At 40.2% G+C, this 25,641-nt stretch overlaps 1 protein-coding gene across 6 annotated transcripts in view; it reads right to left on the bottom strand.

Annotated features, from left to right (window-relative positions):
• ACTR3B (actin related protein 3B) overlaps window positions 1–25,641 on the bottom strand; it is a 980,748-nt gene that overhangs the window by 930,760 nt on the left and 24,347 nt on the right. For 4 of the 6 annotated variants that reach the window (XM_034965311.3, XM_063606429.1, XM_034965313.2 and 1 more), the window contains 2 exons: window positions 9,210–9,334; window positions 8,127–8,237 (listed from right to left, as the gene is read on the bottom strand). In XM_034965311.3, coding sequence (XP_034821202.1) covers window positions 8,127–8,237; window positions 9,210–9,334 — 236 coding nt within the window. Of the gene's footprint in view, window positions 1–8,126; window positions 8,238–9,209; window positions 9,335–25,641 lie in introns of those variants that run through there. The other 2 variants (XM_034965315.3, XM_055115550.2) reach the window with 2 other exon arrangements.

Here is a 25,641-nt window from a genome sequence, read left to right as displayed (position 1 = left end):
TAAAACTGTGTGCTAGCCGGGCGCAGTGGCTCACACCTATAATCCCAACACTTTAGGAGGCTGAGGTGGGCAGATCATGAGGTCAGGAGTTTGAGACCAGCCTGACCAACATAGTGAAACCCCGTCTCTACTAAAAATACAAAAATTAGCCAGGTGTGGTGGCACATACCTGTAGTCCTAGCTACTCAGGAGGCTTGAGGCAGGGGAATTGCTTGAACCAGGGAGGTGGAGGTTGCAGTGAGCTGAGATCGTGCCACTGCACTCCAGCCTGGGCTACAGAGCAAGACTCCGTCTCAAAAAAAAACAAAAACAAAAAAAAACAAAAAACAAAAACAAGTGTGTGCTAACCCATATGCCTACACACAATCACCCCTGGAACATGAACAATCAGCTGGCTAAGAACGGGTAAGGGCAGCTTCCTCTAGGCAGGAAAGAGGCGAGGGGGGCACGCTCCCTAGAAATCTTCCAGCACCTTTTCAGTTCTGCACAGTGTGTGCATCACTTCTTCAAACAACAAGCAAGCAAATCTACCTACCAACTAGCCTGGCACTTTAAACTCTGGCACAGCAGCTGGTGAAAAGTTCAAACACACTGCCCCAAGTAAGTTTTAGTCACTGTAATTAGAATCCATCAATTCCTGGATGGGAGAGAGGAAACCATCTCAAAATGTGGAAGGGAGAATAATGAAGTCATACTCAAACACAGGCTGCAAATAGGGAACCTAAAAAGCACTCCACAACATGGTATTTATTTCAATGCGCCTACTCGGGCTGAGGAGATTAAATTTGCTAATAGCAGTGAAGTGCCCAGAACACAGAAGTATAAATGTTAGCGATTACTACTTTAGATTTCCTTCATTTAAAGCACATGAGTAAGAGATGCAGATTCCAATAGTAGTGTGTACAATCTCTCTCTTAAGCTACCTCCTATCGATCTGAAAAGCGGGCCTAATAACATCACCTATCTCAGAGGGTTGTTGGTGGCATTAAAAATGAGTTAATACTTGTAAACACTTAGAATGGGGCTGGGCACATAGAAGTACTCAATAAACAGCCATAATAGCCAATACTGTATCTCATTCCAGAAGAAATAACATATTAACTAAAGAAACCTATGTTTGTCATCTTGAATAGGAACCCAAGCATAATTATAAGTGAAATAAACAAAATATTTAAACTGAGTAGAGGTGGGGAAGTATCAAGAGAGAAAGGTTAAGAAGGTATAAAGATTTCTGAGTAGAGCTGGGGAAGGTTTCTTGCCTCCCAGCAAAGAGCTGCCTATTTAACCTGAAGCAAAAACAGACCTGTAGGAAGACATCACCAACAAGAATCAGATTAACCCTGGCTCCCTGCATTCTCTCTGGGTCTAAGTTCAGTGTGAAATGATGATCCAAATAAATCCCAGATGGATGAAGATTAAATACAAACATCAAAGGAAAATGGGTTTTACCAACATACAAATTTAAAGTTATGGATGTCCAAATGAAATAACCAAAAGAGAAAGGCAAAAAATTAACTGAGTAAAACTAACCTGCTGCAAATATAACAACAAAAGAAGCTTTCTATCTTAATTATATGAAAGCTTCCAGAGAATAAGCAGAATGTGGTATCTATGTACAATGGAATATTATTCAGCCTTAAAAAGAAAGGAATCCTGGCACATGCTTCAACATGGATGAAGCTTGAAGACGGTAAGTGAAGTAAGCTGGTCACAAAAGGACAAATACTATATGATTCCATTTATATGAGGGCCCTAGAGTCATCAAATGTATAGAGACAGAAAGTAAAACGGGCATTCCAGGGGCAGGTAAAGGAGTAAAGAGAATTCGTGTTCAACGGGGACAGAGTTTTAGTTTGGGAAGATGAAAAGGCTTCTGGAGACAGACGGTGGCAATGGTTTGTGAATGTGCCTAATGCCACCAAGCTGTACATTCAAAAATGGCTCAAATGATAAATTCTGTTACGTGTATTTTAGAATAAAAAAAAGTTAAGTAAAAACAAAGTTCATAGAAATCACAGCAACAAGAAAAGCAATAAAACAATGATACGTAAAAGAGCACAGGGCATGAACAGACAGCTCGCAAAAGAGGAAATACAACTAACTAATGTGGAAAAATGTATAAGGTCAAAGTTATCAAAAATGCAAATGTAAAGCATATGGCAAATTTTAATCCATTAAATGATCAAAAATAATATTAATGCTGACAAGAGTACAAAGAAAGCAAGCCTCTTGTACGGTGCTGACGGCAGTCTGAAATGGCGCACTGTGCAGAGACTAATAAAATTACTAACACTGCTGAACTCCATAATCAAACACTGCTAGTTCTTTTTAAGTAAAAAAGACTCGAAATACAGGAAAAACTGTATGCACAAAGATTACATTATTTCTTATAAAACCAAGAAAATGACTAAAAATAGTGGAACTGCTAAGCAGGAAATACCTACTAGATAGATTATCATATAGCTGTTAAAATAAGGGTTATGAAAACTGTAAGGAAATGAGGAGTATAATATTGGGTGTAAAATCATTTTTAAAATGGGTAAAAAGATTAAATGAAAATATACTAAATGTCAACAGTACCTATGTTAATGTGATAAGACTATAAAAAGTCCCATAGATATCTTCCAAATTTTCTATACCACACTTACAATTCTACTGTAGTGAAGGGGGAAATGATCTCTATGTGAAGTGTTAAACTCCGAGTTATGGCTGTGGGGCAAGATCACACAAACTCCTCATCTAACTTCCCAATTTCCTAATGTATTTTATCCACAGACAGACTTACGGCAGCAAGATGGCAATGCCAAGCAGGAGACGCAGCACATCTTGCCACAGCTTCCTCCTGGCCAGAGGCTCCCTAACGTGGGTGACACTCTCCACATAGGTAAAATCCAGCCAGAGTTGTGAAAGCAGCTGAATCTCTCCCTTGCTACTGTCTTCATGCCTTTGAGTGACACCACTATGACAGGCATTGAGTTGCTCTTACCAACACTGCAAGTTTGTGACTGACAGACCACTGATCTATGATAGGAAATGGCAACAGGCCCAGAAAAAAGCATTTCCCAGACTTCCTTGTGGACAGGGATGACTAAGTAAGTTCAGGCCAGTAAGACACAAAAGCTGGAGTATGGTTGCCAGGAAAGCTCCTTACAAAGCTGAGGTAGACTCAAGTAGTAGACTTGCCTCCTGCCCTTAACACCCTCTTCCTTCCTGGAACACAGAGGTGATAGCTGGAGGTGCAGTAATCAACTTGTGATCATGAGGCATCCTTAGAATGAAAGCCATATATTCAAGACACTAGAGTAGAGAGATTGTTAGCCACACCAGAGAGCTGCCATATCAGCACTGGACTCTACTGCAAATTTATTTAAGAAAAATAAAGCCTTAACTTTTTTAAACTACTGCTTTTATACTTCTATTACTTGCTGCCAAAAACATTTCACCATCTTTGAAGAATTAAAATCTATGTATTTCCATTTAAGGGAACATTTACAATATAATGATGTTCTCCTGGTTCTTGAATCAAAATCGACGTTATTCAGGCCACATCCTTGTGGGTTCTGAGGACCACAATCACAAACCCTCCGTCTTCCTCAACCTCCCATTTCATCTCTATCCACCACTATTGATGTTAGAATTATTCCTTTAGGAGACAGATGAATTATTCTCAAACTATTATTTATAACAAGATCTAAATTGGAGACGTCCAGTTTTTCTGGGGTTTTTCTCTCTTTAAGACTAGTCAAGTGCAGCAGTGAGAAGAAGAGAAAGAGAATAATCTGGTTTTTTAAATATAGAAGCATATGATCAAAGCATCAATGAATGCAAGCTACACAAACATTTTTATTCATAACAATGGTAAAATTATCACCTGGTATTGATTTTAAAATGAATAATGACTATCATAAAACCAACCCATATTTCTGGATAAAGATAGAAAATGGAACACATGTATCTAATATTACTCCACCTCCATGCCCCTCTAAAACTACAGTAAAGAAACATTTTTAAAAATACAAATCCTCAAGGAAGCGAGAATAGGAGAGGAGGCGGCAATATACTGGAAGCTGGAAAGTACGTGCAGGAGGTGACTTAGCAAATCCAAGAAAGCTGACCTCTACACTGGCTAGGTCTACATTAGCTAGGTCTACACTGGTTAGTGAAGTGCACAAGGCAGGTCTAACCATTCTCAAGAATTCAGGAAGGAAACTAGGACATAACGCAATTGTGATTCAGATGTAGGGCACTGCTATGGCTAGCATTTTTTTATTTCACCAGGTTCATGAGGAAAATGATTTCACACAGCACTAACTTTACCTAGAGATTTCAAGATAATCATGTATTCGTAGGTTCATCTCTAAAATACCAAGGATGGTACGTTTTATTTTTAGTAATCAGAGTTAATTTTCCATCAACTATCAACACGTGAATGCTACTGACTCCTGCATCAATGCCTGCTGCTTGGAGCTGGCTGCTCCTCGGCTTCTTTACCTGTGTAGCCCAGTCAGACCCTTCGACCTCAGCATGTACAAAACCAAACTCTCCTTCCTCCTCCTCCCTCCCTCCCTCAAGTGAGTTTCTTCTCATGTTTCCCATCTTAACCAATCACATTATCATCCATGCACTGCCCCATCTCAAAATCTGAGTCATCCTAGATTTCTCTCTTAACTGCTACCAATTCTCATCACTAAGACCCATCAATTCTACCTCCTGTATATCTCTGCTAACTATATGTAACTTACCCCAACCAAATGTACATGCTCCAAAAACACAACAGCATACAAAAGCTAGTGAGGGTACAAGCCAGAACAATGAGGCCAAATGTGAGAGCAGGAGAAATAACTCCATGAGTGATACAATGTCTGCCCGGGCTCCTTAATGAGTACTGGCTCTGGAAGCCTGATTGCTCAATACAATGTCTGCCCGGGCTCCTTAATGAGTACTGGCTCTGGGAGCTTGATTGTTCTCAGGCGGTCTCAGCTTCAACATACCGGGACTGGGAGCAAAGTGCTGGACTGAGGGCAACCTAACAAACAATGTGTGCTTCCACACACCATACTGTACTCCTAAATGTAAGTCAACCACCCCAGCTGGTGCAGAAGAAAGTTCCTCCACGCTGAGGGAAAATCCATTTTCTCCCACTGACTCAGAGCTATATAAACAGGCCCTTCCTGAAGGATTTTCATGGGTGGTTTTGACTATACATATCTCCTTACATAATTTTAAGAACCTCGCAAATGACAGAACTCCCCTCCACCCACTCCTGCCATTCTCACCCTACGCCCTCCTCGGAGGCACCTGTCACCTCACATGGGGTCATCTTCAAGACTCTGTGTGCCAGAGGTGTCTGCCCACAAAGTCTCCCTAAAACACAAAACTGGCCACGTGGCTCTCACTGTCTACACTGCGCAAAGGCTGCCTGACCTCCTCTCTCCACACTCCCCTGCTCTCGTCACCCTAACCAAGTCAGGTCCTCAGAGTCACCACGCCCTCTCATTGCTGGTCGTCTGCATGTGCTGCTTGTTTGCTCTTGCAGGATTTATATTCAAAAAGTTTGCAAATCCCTTCCGAAGTTCTAATTCAGTTTCCACTCAAGAGCACTGCATCTCTTTGACATCTCTGAGTGTGTTCTGAGCTCTGGGTAATGCAATATTGGGGAAGAGTGGAGTTCCCAGGTGCTCAGTCCACATAACCGGTGTAAGCTGAGTCTCTGCACCTCCTTGAAAACAGTCAGTGGCAAGGAGCTCATTCTCTCTGCATGTTCAGATGACTGGGCACGGCCATCAGAAAGGATAATTCTGTGAGCTCCTGTGGGGTCCATCATTTGGGCCTCTCAAGACTCTCTTAATGTCTTCAATTCACTTTGATGGCTTGGTCTTAAATCTTTCCACCTGGTTCACTCCCCTTTAACTATTCCATCAACATACGGTTAAGGACAAATACCTGAAGGAAATTTACCATTCTCATCACTTCCTCAACCACAACACGCAACAAAATGACTTGCAGAATTCAAAGCACAACACATATAATACAATATTTTCTTATCTTTTTAATAATAAACTTGATTGTTTTTGAACATTCATTGCAGGTACCCATTTTTAGCAAATGGCCTTTTCCATGTTCACACCAAACCCCTCCAATTCTATCCTGGCAAGTGGTTACATTTTACTATCTCATGTATGCCAGCTAAATCAGAAGAAGAGTCCCCTTTAATAAAAATTCCTGTGAGCTGTGTGGTGGTCCATATTTGCTCCACATGCCTAAGATTAGATGTCCCTCTAAGTAAAGCAAGAACTCCTGGCACGGGAAGCTGAAGTAGACAGAAGGAAGCAGCTGGGCTCGGTGCCTGCTCCTAAAATCCTGTCCAACAGGTAGTTTATGTGATATGCTACAGAAGGAAAAATGCCAAATCTGACAGGTGGGAATCTGTGATTTGTTTTGGCTGTAAAGACAAAGCCACTCACACACAGTCAGTTTCTTGGCTCCATTTGCTCCACATAAACAACTGTGGGCCGGGTATGGTGGCTCACGCCTGTAATCCCAACACTTTGGGAGGCTAAAGTGGGAGGATCACTTAAGCCCAGGAGTTTGAGGCCAGCTTGGACAACACAGCGAGACCCCATCTCCACAAAAAATTTTTAAAAATTAGCCAGGCTAGTGGCTTCTACCTGTGGTCCGAGCTACTCAGGAGGTTGAGGTGGGAGGATCAACTGAGTCCAGAGTCCGAGGCTGCAGTGAGCTAGGATTGTGCCACAGAACTCCAACCTGGACAACAGAGCAAGATCCCATTTCTAGAAAAATAAAATACAGAGCAAAACAGTAAAATAAAATAAACCACTGTGGATGTACAGAGAAAACAGAGTGGCCTGTGAAACGCAGTAGCCATACTTGGCAATTTCAGCTGTGAAAACACAGCCAGGGAAAAAAGATCAAAGACTGGCTTTAATATACATTAAATACATATATTCGTTATAGAGTTATTCCATATTTAATAGTTATTCCATTAACTATTAGCCTTATAGTTAAAATATTTCTTTTACCAGATAATTCTTAAAAACACTTCATATTCTAACATCAGAAAGAATTTTATAATTGGATCTGGGACCATTTGACAATGTACTTGCATGAAAAAAAATCCAAACCTAAATTATGCAGGTTTAATACGCAGCTTACGTCACATGAAACTGCCCTCTATAAAGCAAGCATTCTGTACATATAATTAATTTTAACTTGATGAAAAGAGCATCTCACGGAAGAAAACATGTAATGTTGAGTAGAACCACTAGAGAACGAGGAGATATTTCTTCTCATTTATCTGTGATGTTTCATTTCATTTGAATGAAATCAGTTAAGTATATAATTAGGGCCCATAACTCAGTTCAGTTTTATTTTACAGTAACATTTAAACCCTAGAAAAAAACAACATCTTGACCTGGTTTCCTCTGCTATAAGTGGCAATAATTACAATCATCTTGCTATGTCTCAAGAAAACTAAAGTAGGCAGTTGGTTTATCCAAATCCATTCCTCCTTCTATTGTCCTTGCTTTTGGAGGCCTGTTTAGCTACTTACCCTCCTCCAGGGTCCAGAACATCAGACAGGTTCTCCTGGTCCCCACCCCAAGGAGAAAGTCTTCAAGAATCTAAACCAGTCACAGTAAATCCATTCCTATTGCTCTAACCAGGTTAGGCATAGGCAGATGGGGCAAATGTGCTGGGAAGGTTTCTGGGAAAGGGTCTCTAAATTCTTAAAAAGTGAAAGGGAAATCTTCTATCTCTGTATGGAAATGTCCAAAGAGGTGATCTAGGAATTTGGCAGCCACCCTGGACCCAGGGGGAACAAACAGAAGAGCTCTAGCTAGTGCCCTAGGCTGCATGTGCAATTCCATCGCTGAGCTGCTAAAACAACAGCCCTAGAGCTGCCTCACTTGGGCTTCCTGTTTGGTGAGCTAACAAGCCCCTTTTTGTTCTGAACATTTTTATTGAGCTTTATTTTCAAAAAAGCAGCCTGATTCATGCACATATCTTTAGAAGAAATTTAAAACGCCCTAGAAAAGAATATCTTCAGTTTAAAATCTAAGCAATTTGGAATTTACAGGAATATATTCCTCTTAGTTCCAGTTACTCACCATTAAAAAATAATGGTCCTCAGGTTCAGCTCGAAGATATTTAAAAACCACTTGCTCCATGAACCTTTCCATAAGATCCCAGTCTTCAATGATTCCATGTCGTATCGGCCACTGGAGGAAGAGAAACCAGAGTTGTCAAGCCTCAGTTCCCAACAATAAGAGCAACAGTTTAACAGTGGCACAGAAGAAACTGTGTTATTACAGAATAAAGGTATCCTTCTCATTGCAGTTGTTGTTAATTCTTGTAAAGAAACAACAGCATTTGGAAAAAAAAGATTAAGTTACATTATTGTTCATATTCTCCTCCACTCATTTCCACAAACAAAGAATCACCTTAACAATGACACGGAGACAGGCCAGGCACAGTGGCTCACGCCTCTAATCCAACACTTTGGGAGGCCAAGGCAGGAGGCTCACTCGAGCCCAGAAGTTCGAGACCAGCCTGGGCAACATAGCAAGACACTGTCTCTACAAAAAATTAAAAAATCAGCCAGGCATGGTGGTGCGTGCCTGTAGTCCCACCTACTTGGGAAGTTGAGGTGAGAGGATTGCTTGAGCTCAGGAGGTCGAGGCTGCAGTGAGCCAAGACGGCATCACAGCACTCCAGCCTGGATGACAGAGTAAGACCTATCTCTAAAAAAACAACAACAAAAAATACAATGAGGAACCAATAGAAAACTGTAGCTAATTATCACACAATTGGATCTGGAGCTTTAAAAAAATAAATGTCTGCTTAAATAACGTGTTTCTTTTTAATTAACCAATCTGCAATTTTCCCTCATCTGACAGGTTAGTCAACCTGTCAACAATTTTCCAGAGGAGGGGATCTTGCTTTCATGTGTGACCTGGTGTTTCCTGAGTCTATTCTGCATTCCAGGGATCTGTTAATTCCCTTAATTCTCCAATCAAAAATACCCCCATTCAAAACCAACCATCACCACCACCTCTATTCAAACATAAGAATTCAAACATAAGAATAGAAATATATTCTACAACTCGCAAATACAACTTCTAGATGACCATTTTGCATTACTCATCCTACTGCTCTACTCTTAGAGAAGCAAACACCTGTCGGAAATTTACCTTTGTAGCATACGTAGGTTTATCGATGGCTTCATCTCCTATGAAAAAGTCAAGGTCATCAACTCCCCTCAACACTCTCCTTTGGGCTTGGTCAACTACCTTTGCTGACTCTCTGATGGCAATACCTTAAAAAAAACACACACACACAGATTTCTATCACTATCCATATCTATTTAAATGATCAAAAGGGATAATATCCTTATATACACACAAGTAAATTTTCATTGTTAGGGCTCCATGTGGGGTGAAGGGTGCTCATAGAAAAGACAATGTCAATGAGTACATAAAATAATACAGAAACAGGCTATTCTGTTCTGGTATGATTTTCAGAATGGGACAAAGGAAATGAGCTGCTCTGCTTTTATACTGACAGAAGGTCCACTGCAAAATTTCTCAGTTTTATCTGGAAAAATCCCTCAAGATAGTAAGTGAAATGCCTATACATCAGTAGGTTCCAAATTTAAAATACAATATAGAAGGGGACAAAATTCTGTACAATACAGAAAAGGAGAGTAAACTGAAAAATAATGTCTATAATAAGACTCTACATCACATAGCCTTAAAATGTACTTTTAGTCTTGTTACAGGAAGAAAAAAACCCGTTAAAATATATCCCATTAAAAGGATAAATTAGAATGTTATTGGTTAATATCTGTAGCCAAAAAAAGTACCATAATCAAATAACTATTACATAAAAATTCCAAATATTAATGGCTTTATAATTCATTATTTTAATAAGATCTTAACCTTAAATATTTGGGAATATACTTAGCAGTAAATAATCATATCAAACTTCACTCCAGAATTTAACAGCTAATGAAATGTGGAGGGCATCACAAAGATTCCATTTTCCATTCAAATTTCTAACTCCTGCTCATACTCTTGAGCTCTCCCATGAGCTATTTTCATCCATCAGGTCTCGACATCAACACCATCTCCTCACTTGAAGGCTTCCTTGACAACCTGCAGTTCTGCACACGTGTTTGATGCTTCCACTGGCCCTTTTATACCTGCATTAAGGCATTTTTCTGGATGAATTACAATTGTTTAAGATCAGTCTACCAAACTGTAGATTCCTTGACGTCAGATAACATCCATCTTTTACTGTCTCTCTAGTGGGAGGCTCAGATGTCAATAACTAATAATAATAACTAAAGTTTACATTTATTGAACACTCTGCTAAGTGTTTCCTTTTGCACACTATTTTATTACATCCTCACAATAGCTTATGAGACAGGTACTATTATCTGCATTTCACAGAAATGGAAGCTTAACAATCTATCAAGGTCACACAGCTTCTAAGACACAGACAGGATTTGCACCTAAGCAGGCCACTGGCTATCAGAATAGACATCAGAAAAATATTTGTTAAATTAACATTTTACTCCACTAAAATATTTATTATGGGTTTGAAAAATGGTCAAACTATACCTAAATAATTCTAACATAAACCTAATTCCATAAATATACTAATGGTTTCTCACTGTCCTTAATGTATTTCTGATGAAAGTACGACTCTGTAGCTATACGAATGTAAGTGCTAGATAAAATTTCTCTGAATCAAAATCTTTGTGACTTACTACCCAAAGTGATGTACAGAGTCAGTACAGTCCTTATCAAAATACCAATGGCATCCTTCACAGAAATAGAAAAAATAATCCTAAGTTCACATGGAACCACAAGAGACCCCAAACAGTCAAGGGAATCTTAAGCAAAAAGAAGAAAGCTGGAGGGATCATACTACCTGACTTCAAAGTACACTATAAAGCTACAGTAATCAAAACAGCATGGTACTGGTATAAAAACAGACATATAAACCAGTGGAACAAAGAGCCCAGAAATGAATCCATGTATTTACACTCAACTGATTTTACACAACGGGCAAAGTGTAAATGTTACTGGGGAAACTGGATATCCACATGCAGAAGAATGAAAATGAATGCTTATCTCTCAACCATATACAAAAATTAACTCAAAATGGATTAAAGACTTCAATGTAAGACCTGAAACTGTGGAACTATTAGAAGAAAACAGTAAAATGCTTTATGACATTGGTCTGGGCAAGGATTTTTTTGGACAAGACCTCAAGAGCACAGGTAACAAAAATAGATAACTGGGATTACATCAAACTAAAAATCTTCTGCACAGCAAAGAAAACAATCAACAGAGTGAAGAGACAATCTATAGAATGGGAGAAACTATTTGCAAACTATCTACCTGACAAAAGATTAATAATCGAAATATATAAAGAACTCAAACAGCAATAAAAAAACAAATAATCCAAGTGAAAAATGAGCAAGAGACCTGAATGAACATTTCTCAAAAGAAGACATACAAATGGCCAACAGGTATATGAAAAAATGCTCAACATCACTAATCATCGGGGAAATGCAAATGAAACCCACAATATCAATCACCTCACCCCACTGAGAATGGCAATTATCAAAAAAGCAAAAGATAATAAGTGTTGGTGATGATGTGACAAAAAGAGAACCTTTATACACTATAGGTGGGAATGCAAATCAGTAGAGCCATTATGGAAAACAGTATAGAGGCTCCTCAAACAATTAAAAATAGAACTACCATACGATCCAACAATCCCACTACTGGGCATATATCCAAAGGAAATGAAATCAGTATGTTAAAGAGCTATCTGCACTCCCATGTTTACTGTAGCACTATTCACAATAACCAAGATCTGGAGTCAACCTACGTGTCCATTAACGGATGAATAGATAAAGAAAATGTGGCTTTATAAACAGTGGAATACTATTCAGCCATTTAAAAAAAAAAGGAAATTCTGCCATCTGCCCACAACATGGATGAACCTCGAGGGCACTATGTCAAGTAAAATAAGCCAGGCACAGAAAGACAAATATCACATGGTCTCATTCATATGCAGGATCTTAAAAAGTTGATCTCATAGAGGTAGGCTATAGAATGGTGGTTACAGGGGGCTGAGGCTGTTCGGGGATGGGAAGGACAAGGAGATGTTGGTCAAAAAATACGTAACTACAGTTAGATAGGAGAAATAAATTACAAGAGATCTAGCATACAACGAGGTGACAACAGTTAATGACGATATATTGCATTCTTAAAAAATATAGAGTACATGTTATGTGCTCTCACCACAAAAATGATGACTATATGAGGTAATGCATTTGTTAATTAGCTAGATTTAACCATTTACAATGTATATATACTTCAAAACATCATATTATACACGATAAAAACACACAATGTTATCTCTCAATTTAAAAAATTAAAATCAGAGCCAGTTGTGGTGGCTCAGGGCTCATGCATGTAATCCCAGAGACTCAGGAGGCTAAGGCAGGAGGATAGCTTGAGCTCAGGAGTTTCAGAACAGCCTGGGCAACATAGCAAGACCCTATCTCTAAAAAAGCTAAAAAATTAGCCAGGCACAATGGCACACATGCCTGTAGTCCTAGCTACTTGGAAGGATCACTTGAGCCCAGGAGGTTGAGGCTGCAATGAGCTATGATAGCCCCACTGCACTCCAGCCTGAGCAACAGAGTGAGACCCTATATCAAAAAAGTTTAAATTTTTAAAAACTGTTTTTAATTAAAAATTTTTTTTAAATCCTTGTGACTGAATTTCAGGAGAGAGTAAATAATGTTTCTAGGCCGGGCACAGTGGCTCACACCTGTAATCCCAGCACTTTGGGTGGTCGAGACAGGCAGATTGCTTAAGTCTGGGAGTTTGAGACCAGTCTGGGCAACACGGTGAAAACCTGTCTCTACAAAAAAAAAAAACACACAAAAACTAGCCGGGAGTCCCAACTACTTGGGAGCCTGAGACAAGGGGATTGGCAAATTGAGGCTGCAGTGAGCCATGATCACGCCACCACACTCCAGCCTGGGTAACAGAACAAGACCCAGTCACAAACAAAACAAACAAACAAAAAACAGTTTCTGATATGAACTAATTTCTTCAAACAGTCCAGCCAAGTTAATTTTTCTGCACAGCTACTTCATGAATGAGCACACAGACTCTGAAGTTATGAAAACCTAGGTTTGAGCACTTACTAGTTAGCTGACTTGAGGAAAGTTATTATTAACCCTCAGTGCTCTCTCCTCCAAAATGCATATACCACTACCTATCAGGGTGGTGAGTATTAAATGGAACAATGTTTACAAAGTGTTTAGCAGAGACTGTGATATAGAATAGTACTCAATAAACAATATTATCTATACTAAATTGGAGACCAAATTTGTGACTGGTAGAACTGAACAGGTACCCAGATACAACCATTCCAGAGAAGAACTGAGAAAAATATTATAATATGTTTATCCAGCAATTCCACTTCTAGAATTTCATTCTAAAGAAATAATCATTGAGTAAATAAAAGTATATACACAACAACACTCTTTGTAGAACTAATTATAATAGCAACAAATTGAAGGAGGAAAGTTAACTGACCTGAAATCAGAGATCAGGTAAATAAATTATATCAAATCCTTAGAAAGAGCTGCTAAGGCCGGGCGCGGTGGCTCACACCTGTAATCCCAGCAGTTTAGGAGGTCGAGGCAGGTAGATCACCTGAGATCAGGAGTTCAAGACCAGCCTGACCAACATGGTGAAACCTCATCTCTACTTAAAAATACAAAAATTAGCCAGGCATGGGGGCGGGCACCTATAATCCCAGCTACTTGGGAGGCTGAGGCAGGAGAATCACTTGAACTTGGGAGGCGGAGGTTGCAGCGAGCCGAGATCGCGCCACTGCACTCCAGCCTGGGTGACAGAGCAAGACACCGCCTCCAAAAAAAAAAAACAAGAACTACTAAGTTGCCTTTCAGAATAACCACAGTATGACTCCACTTCAGACAGAGTTGCACGGGTGTGTTTAATGTAAATTCAGAAAAATAAGATGGCCAGACAAAAGATTAATACTGGTTAACCATGGATGGTAGAGCTACTGGTGACTTTTGCTTCTTCTACTGGGTATATTGGTTTTTCAGCTATGAAAAAGAAGCTAAACAAACATAATAAAAGTAAAAGCTAATCTTTTGTTTGTGAGCTAAAGCATTTACCCTGTTACCTCTCAAAATCATTTACCTTTAATGCCTCATTTCCAAATGAAAAGTTTTCAAGGTAAGTCAGGCTATAGAATTTTCTCAAACAGAGAGCTATTAAGCTAGCTAGAAATTTATATTAAAATTTGTTCCAAGACAAATTAGTAAACATATACAATTATTTCTAAAAGTAGATTATCTGGAATCTCCAATTTACTACAAATGAAGAATAACAACACAGCTATAAGAGTGAATTTGAGGCCAAGAGCAGTGGCTCACGCCTGTAATCCCAGCACTGTGGGAGGCCAAGGTGGGCAGATCACCTGAGGTCAAGAATTCAAGACCACCCTGGCCAACATGGTGAAACCCCATCTGTTCTTAAAATAAAATAAAAAATACAAAAATTAGCTGGGCGTGGTGGCCCATGCCTGTAATCCCAGCTACTCAGGAGGCTGAGGCAGGAGAATTGCTTGAACTCAGGTGGCAGGGGTTGCAGTGAGCTGAGATCATGCCACTGCACTCCAGCCTGGGTGACAAAGTGAGACTCCATCTCAAAAAAAAAAAAAAAGAGTGAAACTGAAGCCTTTTTCTCAGAAGGGCATCTTGAGGTAACAGGATAAAAAGGTGAAAAGAAAAAGACACAGGGCAGAAATCACTTTCCCCACCTCCTTTTCTCATTCCAACTCACTGCCACATTTAAAGACTCAAAGATATCAAATTATAAACAGTGGCACACAAGTAAAGGACAGAACTTCAGCAGAACTGAAGAAAGCACGAGTGAAGTGAAAACACGGGCTGAAATGAGAAGTGAAGAGGACATCGGAGACCTTGGGCTGAACATGGGCTAGAAAAGTCTTGTGGGCCACGACGACTGAGGTGATCTGTAGAAATAGATAACACCCATCTCTGACCACACCATTCAATGGCACACTGACTGACACCACACAGAACCATCTGATGTACAAGTCTGGTATTCCAAAGGGCCACTGCCAATGTGCCAATACAAGTGACAGATCCTATCCTCTAGGCAAGATCAAACTTAATTGTGTGTGAATCCAGAATTAAACTGTCAAGTCAATATAAAAGATTGTAAAGATAGCCGGGCGCAGTGGCTCACGCCTGTAATCCCAACACTGTGGGAGGCTGAGGTGGGCAGATCACAAGGTCAAGAGATCGAGACCATCCTGGCCAACATGATGAAACCACAACTCTACTAAAAATACAAAAATTAGCTGGGCATGGTGGTGCACACCTGTAGTCCCAGCTACTCAGGAGGCTGAGTGAGACAGGAGAATTGCTTGAACCCAGGAGGTGGAGGTTGCAGTGAGCCAAGATCACGCCACTGCACTCCAGCCTGGCAACAGAGCAAGACTCTGTGTAAAAAATAATAATAATCAAAAAGAATAAAAATAAAAATAAATTAAAACACATACACACACACACACAAAGTATACTTCTTTTAACAACTATACAGGAAGCAACTGTATCCATGCAAGAGAATAAAAGTATATAGAGCTTATATTCCAAATATTTTGTCTATACCTATGGAACAAGATGTGGCCCAGACAGTTCTTATGAACACAATGGAGAAATCTGTCTAAATAATCTATGTCACCCAAGCTATCTCTAGTACAGCACAACATACCACAGTCCCCACTTCCACCCCGGCCCAGCAGTAACATGGAGCTCCTCCCCAAGTGAGTGTCAACAAAGGCCAAAAGGAGAACCTCAACTTTGACCCCCACGCTGGCAATAATGAAGTGGTATCCCCATTCCCCTGCTGGAGTAGTGTCAGAAAAGACTTGCTAAAACACAAAATTAAAATAAGAACCTCATAACATAATACCCAAAGTATCTAGGTTTCCACTTTAAAACTCTCACTGTGGCAAAAACCAGTAACATCTCAACTGAAAAGAGAAAAGACAATGAATAGACAATGCCACCGAGATAACACAGACGTTATAATTATCAAACAAGGATTTTAGGATCCATCACAAAATGCCTCAATGAACAATCTCAAATACTCTTGACTCTTGAAACAAATGGAAAATAAAAGGAAGTCTCAGCAAGCAAATACAAAGCCACAGCAAAGAAACAAGATATAAAGACAAAACCATATGGAAATTCTAGAATTAAACATCACAATAACTGAAATAAAAATCTTAAGAGATGGCCTCAACAGAAGAAAAGGACAGAGGAAAGAAACACTTAACTTGAAGACAGAATAACAGACATTACCCAGTCCAAACAAAAGAGAGAAAATAGACTGGAAGAAGTAAAAAAAAAAACAAAAACCGGGGCCCAGAGCCTCAGGGACATCTGGGATATATAAGAAAAGATTTAGCATTCGCGGATTACAATTCCCAGAAGGAAAAGAGAAAGAAGGCAGGACCAGAAGGTATGCAAAGAAACAATGGCTAAAACTGCCAAATTTGGCAAGAAAAAAAAAGGGAAGAAAAAAAGAAATAAACTAATAGATTCAATACTGAACAAACCCCAAATAAGTTAACCCGAAACAAAACAAAAAAAATCCATTCCAAAACACATTATACTCAAACTTCTAAAAACTAAAGACCAAAAAAAAAAAAAAAAAATTCAGCTTCCAAGGACATTTCTCATCGGAAATCTTGACACACACACACCGAAAAAAAAGGTACCAGAACATTTTTGTGCTGAAAGAACTGTCCATCCAGAATTCTATGTTCAGCAAAAATATCCCCTGAGAATAGAGCAAATCAAGACTTTCCGTTGAAATAAAACTAACACAATTTGTCAACAGCACACCTACTTCAAAAGAATGGCTTGGGATGTTCAGGCAGTCCATTTTTTTTGTTTGTTTATTTTTGTTTTTGTTTTTGTTTTTTTGGTTTGTTTTTGAGATGGAGTATCGCTGTCACCCAGGCTGGAGTGCAGTGGCGCGATCTCAGCTCACTGCAACCTCCACCTCCCGGGTTCAAGCGATTCTCCTGCCTCAGCCTCCCGAAATAGCTGGGACTACAGGTGCACGCCACCACGCCCAGCTAATTTTTCTATTTTTAGTAGAGATAGGGTTTCACCATGTTGGCCAGGATGGTCTCAATCTCTTGACCTCGTGACCTGCCTGCCTCTGCCTCCCAAAGTGCTGGGATTACAGGCATAAGCCACCGTGCCCGGCCTATGTTTCTTTAATTAAGAAAAAATAAATAAATATTAAAAAGAATGGCTAAAGGAAGTTCTCTAAAGAGAAAAGAAATGACAAAAGAAGGAATTTGGGTACATCAAGAAAAAAGAAAGAACAATGGAAAGAGCAAAAATATGGATCATAATTATTTTCCTTTTCCTCTTGCGTTTTCTAAATTATGTCTGGCAGTTGAAGCAAAAATTATAACTGATGTGAATCTCATGAGATTCAATGTATATCGAGGAAAGATTTAAGACAATTATATTAGAAATGGGGGGCCAGGCACAGTGGCTCACACCTGTAATCCCAGCACTTTGGAAGGCCGAGGCAGGTGGATCACTTGAGGAGTTTGAGACCAGCCTGGCCAACATGGGGAAAACCCATCTCTACTAAAAATACAAAAATTAGCCAGGCGTGGTGGTGGGCACCTGTAATCCCAGCTACTCAGGAGGCTGAGGCAGGAGAATCGCTTGAACCCAGGAGGCAGAGGTCACAGTAAGCCGAGATCACGCCACTGCACTCCAGTCTGGGCAACAAAGCGAGATTCTGTCTCAAAAAAAGGCACATACTGTATGAGTAGTAGCATTACTGCTGAGTAGTATTTAGTGTATGATGTACTACCGTCAGTTTAAATATTAATCTATTGAAGAACATATATTATGGAGATGATAAAATTATAGAGATGAAAACAGAGTAGTGGTTAAGAACAGTGGAGGGAGAGGAGTTAAGTGTAATTATATAGGAATAGCACCAGAGAGATCTTGGTAGTGAGAAAATAATTCTGTAACTTTATTACAGTGGTAGTTCAAGGAATCTACAGGTAGAATTACAATGACATAGAACTATACACACACATTGTACCAACATCCGTTTCCTGGGGCTGGTCTGTTTTTGTTTTTATTTTTTACAGACAGGGTCTCACTTCTGGCTATAATATTGCACTACAATTTGTAAGATGTAACCTTTGGGGGCAAAATAGGAAAAGTGTACACAGGATCTCTCTAAACTATCTTTGCAACTTCCTATTAATCTATAATTATTTCAAAATAAAATATTTTAAATACAGAGTTTATAAATGACAAACTAGAAAATAAAATACTTCAGCTATAATGATGAATCAAAACTAACAAGATTAAACTTAATAATAAAGAACAATGGGCTGGCACAGCGGCTCACGCCTGTAATCACTTTGACAGACTGAGGCAGGTGGATAGCTTGAGGCCAGGAGTTCAAGACCAGACTGGGCAACACAGTGAAACCCTGTCTCTATTAAAATTACAAAAATCAGCCGGGCATGGTGGCACACGTCGGTAATCCCAGCTACTTGGGAGGCTGAGGCAGAATTGCTTGAACCCAGGAGGTGAAGGTTGCAGTGAGCCAAGATCGTGCCACTGTACTCCAGCCTGGGCGACAGAGCAAGACTCTGTCTCAAAAAAAAAAAAAAAAAAAAAGAACAATTCTTTTTTCTAACAAGCTCTGCAGTTGAAAAAAAATGTGTTTGGGTATAGGATTATAGGATGTGGGTAACCAGAAAAGACATGACTACTTTCCTAAATGCCAAAAAAGTCATCTGAGGGCAACCTAAGGAAGGCTATCAAGAAGAGTGTATCTAAGGACTTAAGACACAGATACTTCAGAACATTTGCTACAACAGTTGAGAGACACAACAATAGTAATTTTTTAATCCAGTATATTTCTCAAAAGACTGTTAGATATTTTTACTAAAGCTTGAAGGAATAAACAATTCCTATCTTATGCAAACTGTTCCAGAGAATAAAAAAAGAAAGCTAACAAACTCATTTTATGAAGCCCATATAATCCTGATACACAACCAGACAAAAACAAGAAATCAAAATTACAGTCCAATCTCACTTTTGAATATTGATGCAAAGTTCTCAAGTAAATATTTGCAATTACAGTTCAGCATGTACTTCATATTTCATAGCCAAGTAGGATTTATCCCAAAAACGAAATAATTGTTCAAGCTGGACAAGGTGGCTCATTCCTGTAATCCCAGTGCTCTGGGAGGCTGAGGCAGGAGGATCACTGGAGGCCAGGAGTTTGAGACCAGCCTGGGCAACAAAGAGAGACCCCCATCTCTACAAGAAGAAAAAAAAGAAAAGAAATAACTGTTCAATATTTGAAAATGTATTAAAGTAACTCCTCCTATTAAGAGTAGGTGGGGTGGCTCACACCTATAATTTCAACACTTTGAGAGACCAAGGTGGGAGGATTGCATGAGCCCAGAAGTTCGAGACCAGGACAGGCAATATAATGAGACCCCATCTCTATGAAAAATTTAAAAATTAGCCAGACATGATGGCTCCCACGTGTGGTCCCAGCTACTTGGGAGGCTGAGGTGGGAGGATCTCTTGAACCTGGAAAGTCAAGGCTGCAGTGAGTCATGATCAAGCCACTACACTCCAGCCTTAAAGTACAGTGTCTCAAAAAAAAAAAAAAGAAAAAAAAGAAAGAGTACAAATGTCCAAAACCATATGGTCATCTCAATAACAGAAAAGCTTTGACTGAATGTCAATACTCACTGTCATTCATGATTTTTTTAATTAAAAAAATACCCTCAGATTAAACTAGGAATAGAAGAGCACTGTTTTAATCTGAAAAAGCATTTCCACAAAAACCTACAGTTATCACTAGTAGAGTACTACAATAAAATCCCATTCTCTTTAAAGTCAGAAAGTCAAAAAAGCACCTGCTGTCTGCAGTTCTGATCACTATTTTAATAGAAGTTCTAGCCAACACAGCAAGACCAAGAAAAGAAACACGAAGTGTTAGAATTGGAAGAGACAAAATAACCACTATTTGAAGGCAATACAATAGTCTGCATAGAAAACTTTAAAGAATCTGCAGACTGTTAAATAAGAGAGGTCAATAAAGGTTGCTGGATTAAAAAAAAAATCTTACAAACCTCAGTAACATTTCCATATGCTGGCAATAATGAATTAGAAAATAGAATTTTTAAAATATTTTGACAACAGCAACGAAAACTTAAAGGTACCTAAAAATAAAGCTAGCAAAAACTATGGAAGAGTTGTTTTGGGGTTTTGCTTGTTTTTGAGACAAAGTCTCACTATGTCACCCAGGCAGGAGTGTAGTGGTGCAATCACAACTCACTCCAGCCTCGATCTCCTGGGCTCAAGCAATCATCCCACCTCAGCCTCCCAAGTAGCTGGGACCACAGGTGAGTGTCACTCACATAGTTAATTTATTTTTATTTCTGGTAGAGACAGGGTCTCACTATGTTGCCAAGGCTGGTCTCAAACTCCTGGGCTCAAGCAATCCTCCCACCTCGGCCTACCAAAGTGCTGCAATTACAGGTGTGAGTCACTGTGTCCAGCCCTCTGTGTACGAGTGTAAGGGCTTTGTTGTTGTTGTTGTTTGTTGTTGTTGCTGTTTATTGTTGTTGTTGTTGTTGTTGTTTTGAGACAGCGTCTGGTTCTGCTGCCCAGGCTGGAGTGCAGTGGCGCAATCTCAGCTCACTGCAACCTCCACTCCCAGGCTCAAGCAATTCTCATGCCTCAGCCTTCCAAGTAGCTGGGATTACAGGTGTGAGCCACCACATCCGGCTAATTTTTGTATTTTTTAGTAGAGACAAAGTTTCGCCATGTTGGCTGGGCTGGTCTCTAACTCCTGGCCTCAAGTGATCCACCCACCTTAGCCCTCCCAAAATGCTGGAATTACAGGTGTGAACCACTGCGCTGGCCTGTAAGAGCTTTTTAAAGAATACTTTAAGGCCAGGCGCAGTGGCTCACTCCTGTAATCCCAGCACGCTGGGAAGCTGAGGTGGGTGAATCACAAGGTCAGGAGTTCAAGACCAGCCTGGCCAACATAGTGAAATCCCGTCTCTACTAAAAATACAAAAATTAGCTGAGCATGGTGGCATGCACCTGTAGTCCCAACTACTCGGGAGGCTGAGGGCAGGAGAATCGCTTGAACCCGGGAGGTGGATATTGCAGTGAGCTGAGACTGTGCCACTGCACTCCAGCCTGGGCAACAGAGCAAGACTCCATCTCAAAAAAACAAAACAAAACAAAACAAAAACTTTAGAGCATTAGAACACTACTGAAAACCACAACAGACATGAATAAACAATAAAACACATATACCATCTTCAAGGATAGGAATACTCAATTCCTATCCACGAAAGTCAAATCTGATGTCAAATTTTTCCCCAATTAATCTATAAATAATAATCAAGGCCGGGCACAGTGGCTCACACCTGTAATTCCAGCACTTTGGGAGGCCAAGGCAGGAGGATCATGAGGTCAGGAGTTCCAGACCAGCCTGGCCAACATGGTGAAACCCCATCTCTACTAAAAATACAAAAATTAGCTGGATGTCTCTACTAAAAATACAAAAATTAGCTGGACGTGGTGGTGGGCGCCTGTAATTCCAGCTACTCGGGAGGCTGAGGCAGGAGAATCATTTGAACCTGGGAGGCGGAGGTTGCAATGAGCCGAGATCACACCATTGCACTCCAGCCTGGGCAACAAGAGCGAAACTCCATCTCAAAAAAATAAAAATAATAATAATAATAATCAAAACCCCATTATAATTTTCATGGAACTTAAGCTGATTCTAAAATGAACACTAAAGAGTAAGAGCCAAAGCTATTCTGAGAAAAAAAATGAGTAAGAATCGAACCCACTAGATTAAAACATGATAAAGTAATAGTGTTTAACACTGTGAGTATGGAACGTACAGAACACAGATAAATACATCAATGAAACAAAAGACACCGAAAACATTCCCAAGCATAAATGGCACCTCGATATGATCAAAGAGGTGTGCCAAATGGGAACACACTCTTTAATAAATAGTGTTGGGACAACTAGCCTTCCGCATGGAAAACAAAATTACCTATCTCCTTCACACCATACTCAGAAATTAACTTAAAATTTTCTTAGAAAAAATATAGAAAGTCTTTATGACTTTGGAGTAGAAATGCATTTTTTAAACAGAAACAAATTATAAAAGAAAAAGACTGAAAAGTATTACTATATCAAAATTTTAAATTTCTAGATGATAAAAGATAATTTTTAAAAATGTCATAGAATAAAAAAGTATCTGCGAAAAATTCATATTTAACCTCTACAAAGAGTTCCTATAATTCCATTTAAAAATGCAATAGAAAAATGGGCAAAGATATGAACAGGCAATGAAAGGTGTTCAACCTTACCAGTAATCTGAGAAATAGAAATTTTTTGAATGAGCCATCATTTTACATTCATTAGACTGACCAAAATGTAAGTCACACAATACCAATTATCAAGGATCTACGAAACAGAAACTCTCACACACTGCTGATGGGATATCCATCAGAACAGCCTCCTGGAGGAGTAACGTGGCAATACCTAATTAGGTGTTGCCTGAGGATGAAGGGGTGTATGCTCTGTGACAAAACAATTTCTGATTATTTCCTCTCAGGAAACTAGCAGATACGCATAAGGAAATTTTTACTGCACCATTTTATATAACAGAGAACTGTGAAAAATGCCCAAAAGGAAAAAAATTGTTGTATATTCACGTTAGAATTCTGATGTAGATCTGTACGTATCAGCACTGATACATGATAAAAACATAATATTGAGGGTTTTTCTTTTTAAAGACCATGCAGAAAGTTATTTACAGTGTGATACCATATTGGAAATGTTTGAACTCACAGACAATGTATCTTTGTACATGTAATATACGGATAAAAATGGAGTAGAAACACAACCAGAAAATATCCACCAGAGGAAAGAAAAGAGGAAAAGAAGAGAGGGCTGATACTCAACCTATAATGTGTCATTTATTCATTTACTCTGATACAGAGATGAAATATGCAGTAATGACGTGTTCATTCTTGGTGGTGAGTCCATGGGTTTTTTGTGTGTGGGGTTTGTTTGTTTGTTTGTTTGTTTGTTTGTTTGTTTGTTTTTGAGACGGAGCCTCACTCTGTCCCCCAGGCTGGAGTGCAGTGGTGCAATTTCGGCTCACTGCAACCTCCACCTCCTGGGTTCAAGTGAGTCTCCTGCCTCAGCCTCCCGAGTAGCTGAGATTACAGGCACCCACCACCATCCCAGGTTAATTTTTGTATTTTTAGTAGAGATGGGGTGTTGCCATTTTGGCCAGGCTGGTCTCAAATCCCTGACCTCAGGTGATTCGCCCACCTTGGCCTCCCAAAGTGTTTAGGATTACAGGCGTGAGCCACCGCGCCCAGCCCATTGTTATATTTTCTAGCTGCAGCCTAACTCTCTTCCCTAGGCCTTAAACCTCTTCACACCTGAACTCTTCCAATATTGAATGTCTAAAATGTGTGCCCTTTTTCTCAGCTCCTCGCTGCTCCTCCTCTAGCCTCTTTCTACACCACACATTCTCCGCCTGAAGCTGCGGCAGGACCACCAATCTCCTCCAACAACTTAAGAAAAAAAAGTAGGGAGTAACTTTCTTCAAGCAACCAAGCAAATTCTGCACAGAAGCTCCAACAACCCAGACATAAGCAGAGCTGCCCCTGGAGGCAGGGACGGGGCTTGAGGATTCTCTAGTCCAGTGGGCCAGGCCCCAGAGAGAAGCCTCAAAAACAGTCTGAAAATTCCTGGTATGCAAAATAAAAACAGAATTCCTTAAGAGGACACTTGCAAGTCCCTTGCCACCCAGTCCTTCTCCACAGGCCGTCTCCACCTCCTGGCGCTCTCCCCACCATCCCACAGCACCCCTGCTTCTCCACACCCCCACAGCACCTCACCTCCATGCCATGCAGAGAAAGTCTTGCTCCAGCACTCACCACACATCCACACACTTGCACAAAATGGTTCCACTCCCAGCCCCAAGACACGCAGCAGGCCAACTGTCCACGGTGACCCAGGCCCTCACTTCCCCATCTCAGTATCCTCACTGCTGCCCGAACATCTTCTAACCTTGACTCCTGGGGCCTCTCTTCTCTATCTCTATCTCTCTCTATCTCTCTCTCTCTCTCTCTCTCTCTCTCAACAAACTCAGCCCAACAATGTAACTGTTCTTTTACTCCCACCTCTTTGACATTTGTATTATCCTCCTAGCTTCTGCGACTGCTAAGGTTCTGATAGCTGCAGTCTGAGAGCTCTCCTGCTTTTTGACAGTGAATGAAATCCTGATAATAACTGTCTTCGCTTCCCGTCTCTATTAATGATGACAGGTTAAATGGGGCAGCCAACTGAATGCTACCGACAGCTTTAAATGGCAACACATTAAAGCAAAAGGTGCAAGGTCAGCCTTTTATAGCTGTCACACTTAACAAGGTTAAAATCTAATCTTCTGCTTTGAAAAGTCAGGGAGTTCAATTTATCAACTCAGCATGGAATGATCGGGTTCTGGGGCATTCACATTAATGAAATTCACAAAAGACTGATTCATCCTACAGAACACCAATTGTCATGGACTCAACCATGTCCCCACAGAATTCACCACGCAGAAGCCCTAACCCTCAATGTGACTGGATTTGGAGACGAAACTTTTAGAGAGGTGGTTGGGGTAAATGTGGGGTCCCCATCAATAAGAGTGGTGGCCTTATCAGCAGAGAAAGAGACACCAGCGAGGTCCCCAGCAACCCCACACACTGACACAGAGATGAGACCATGGGAGGACACAGAGAGAAGGCAGCCCTCTGCAGGCCGTGGAGAGAAGCCTCACAGGAAACCAACCCTGACAGCACCTTGATCTTGGACTTCCAACCTCCAGACTATGATAACATTAATTTCCCCAGTCTTTAGTATTTTGTTATGGCAGCCCAAGCACACTAAGACACTCGTTTCTGAATTCAAAATGAGGACACAGCAGACCAATCATGCCTGTCATCAGGATAACCCATTCATGGCAGCAGAGCGTTTAGATCTAGAAAATCACATTCATGGCCAGTTTTTCAGCAAGCAAGGAACCGGAATGAGGTTACTTAAATGTTCTCAAAGAATCTGGAGTCCACTTTCTAGTGATGTGAATACCCACATTCACCAAATACAGCTTTAGCCCTCCCCTGAATAAGCACTAATCAAGCACCTTCTCTCCAGCTGTTTTTTCCCTGTCAACGTTCCCCACTGTTCACAAAGCCTGTTATTACAACATCGTGGCCCCCTAAAAACTTACAATTTCTAAAATCACAACTTATCTTATTAGAGCTACATGTAGAGAACAGAGTTTCACTTTCTCTTGATTAATACATCCTACTCTTTAGAAAATCGTTTCCAAATAATAACCTGAAATATAG

Source organism: Pan paniscus, chromosome 6, assembly GCF_029289425.2.
Source record: "Pan paniscus chromosome 6, NHGRI_mPanPan1-v2.0_pri, whole genome shotgun sequence".
In the NCBI taxonomy this organism is placed as follows: domain Eukaryota; kingdom Metazoa; phylum Chordata; class Mammalia; order Primates; family Hominidae; genus Pan; species Pan paniscus.
This window is presented reverse-complemented; position numbering and strand designations above follow the sequence as displayed.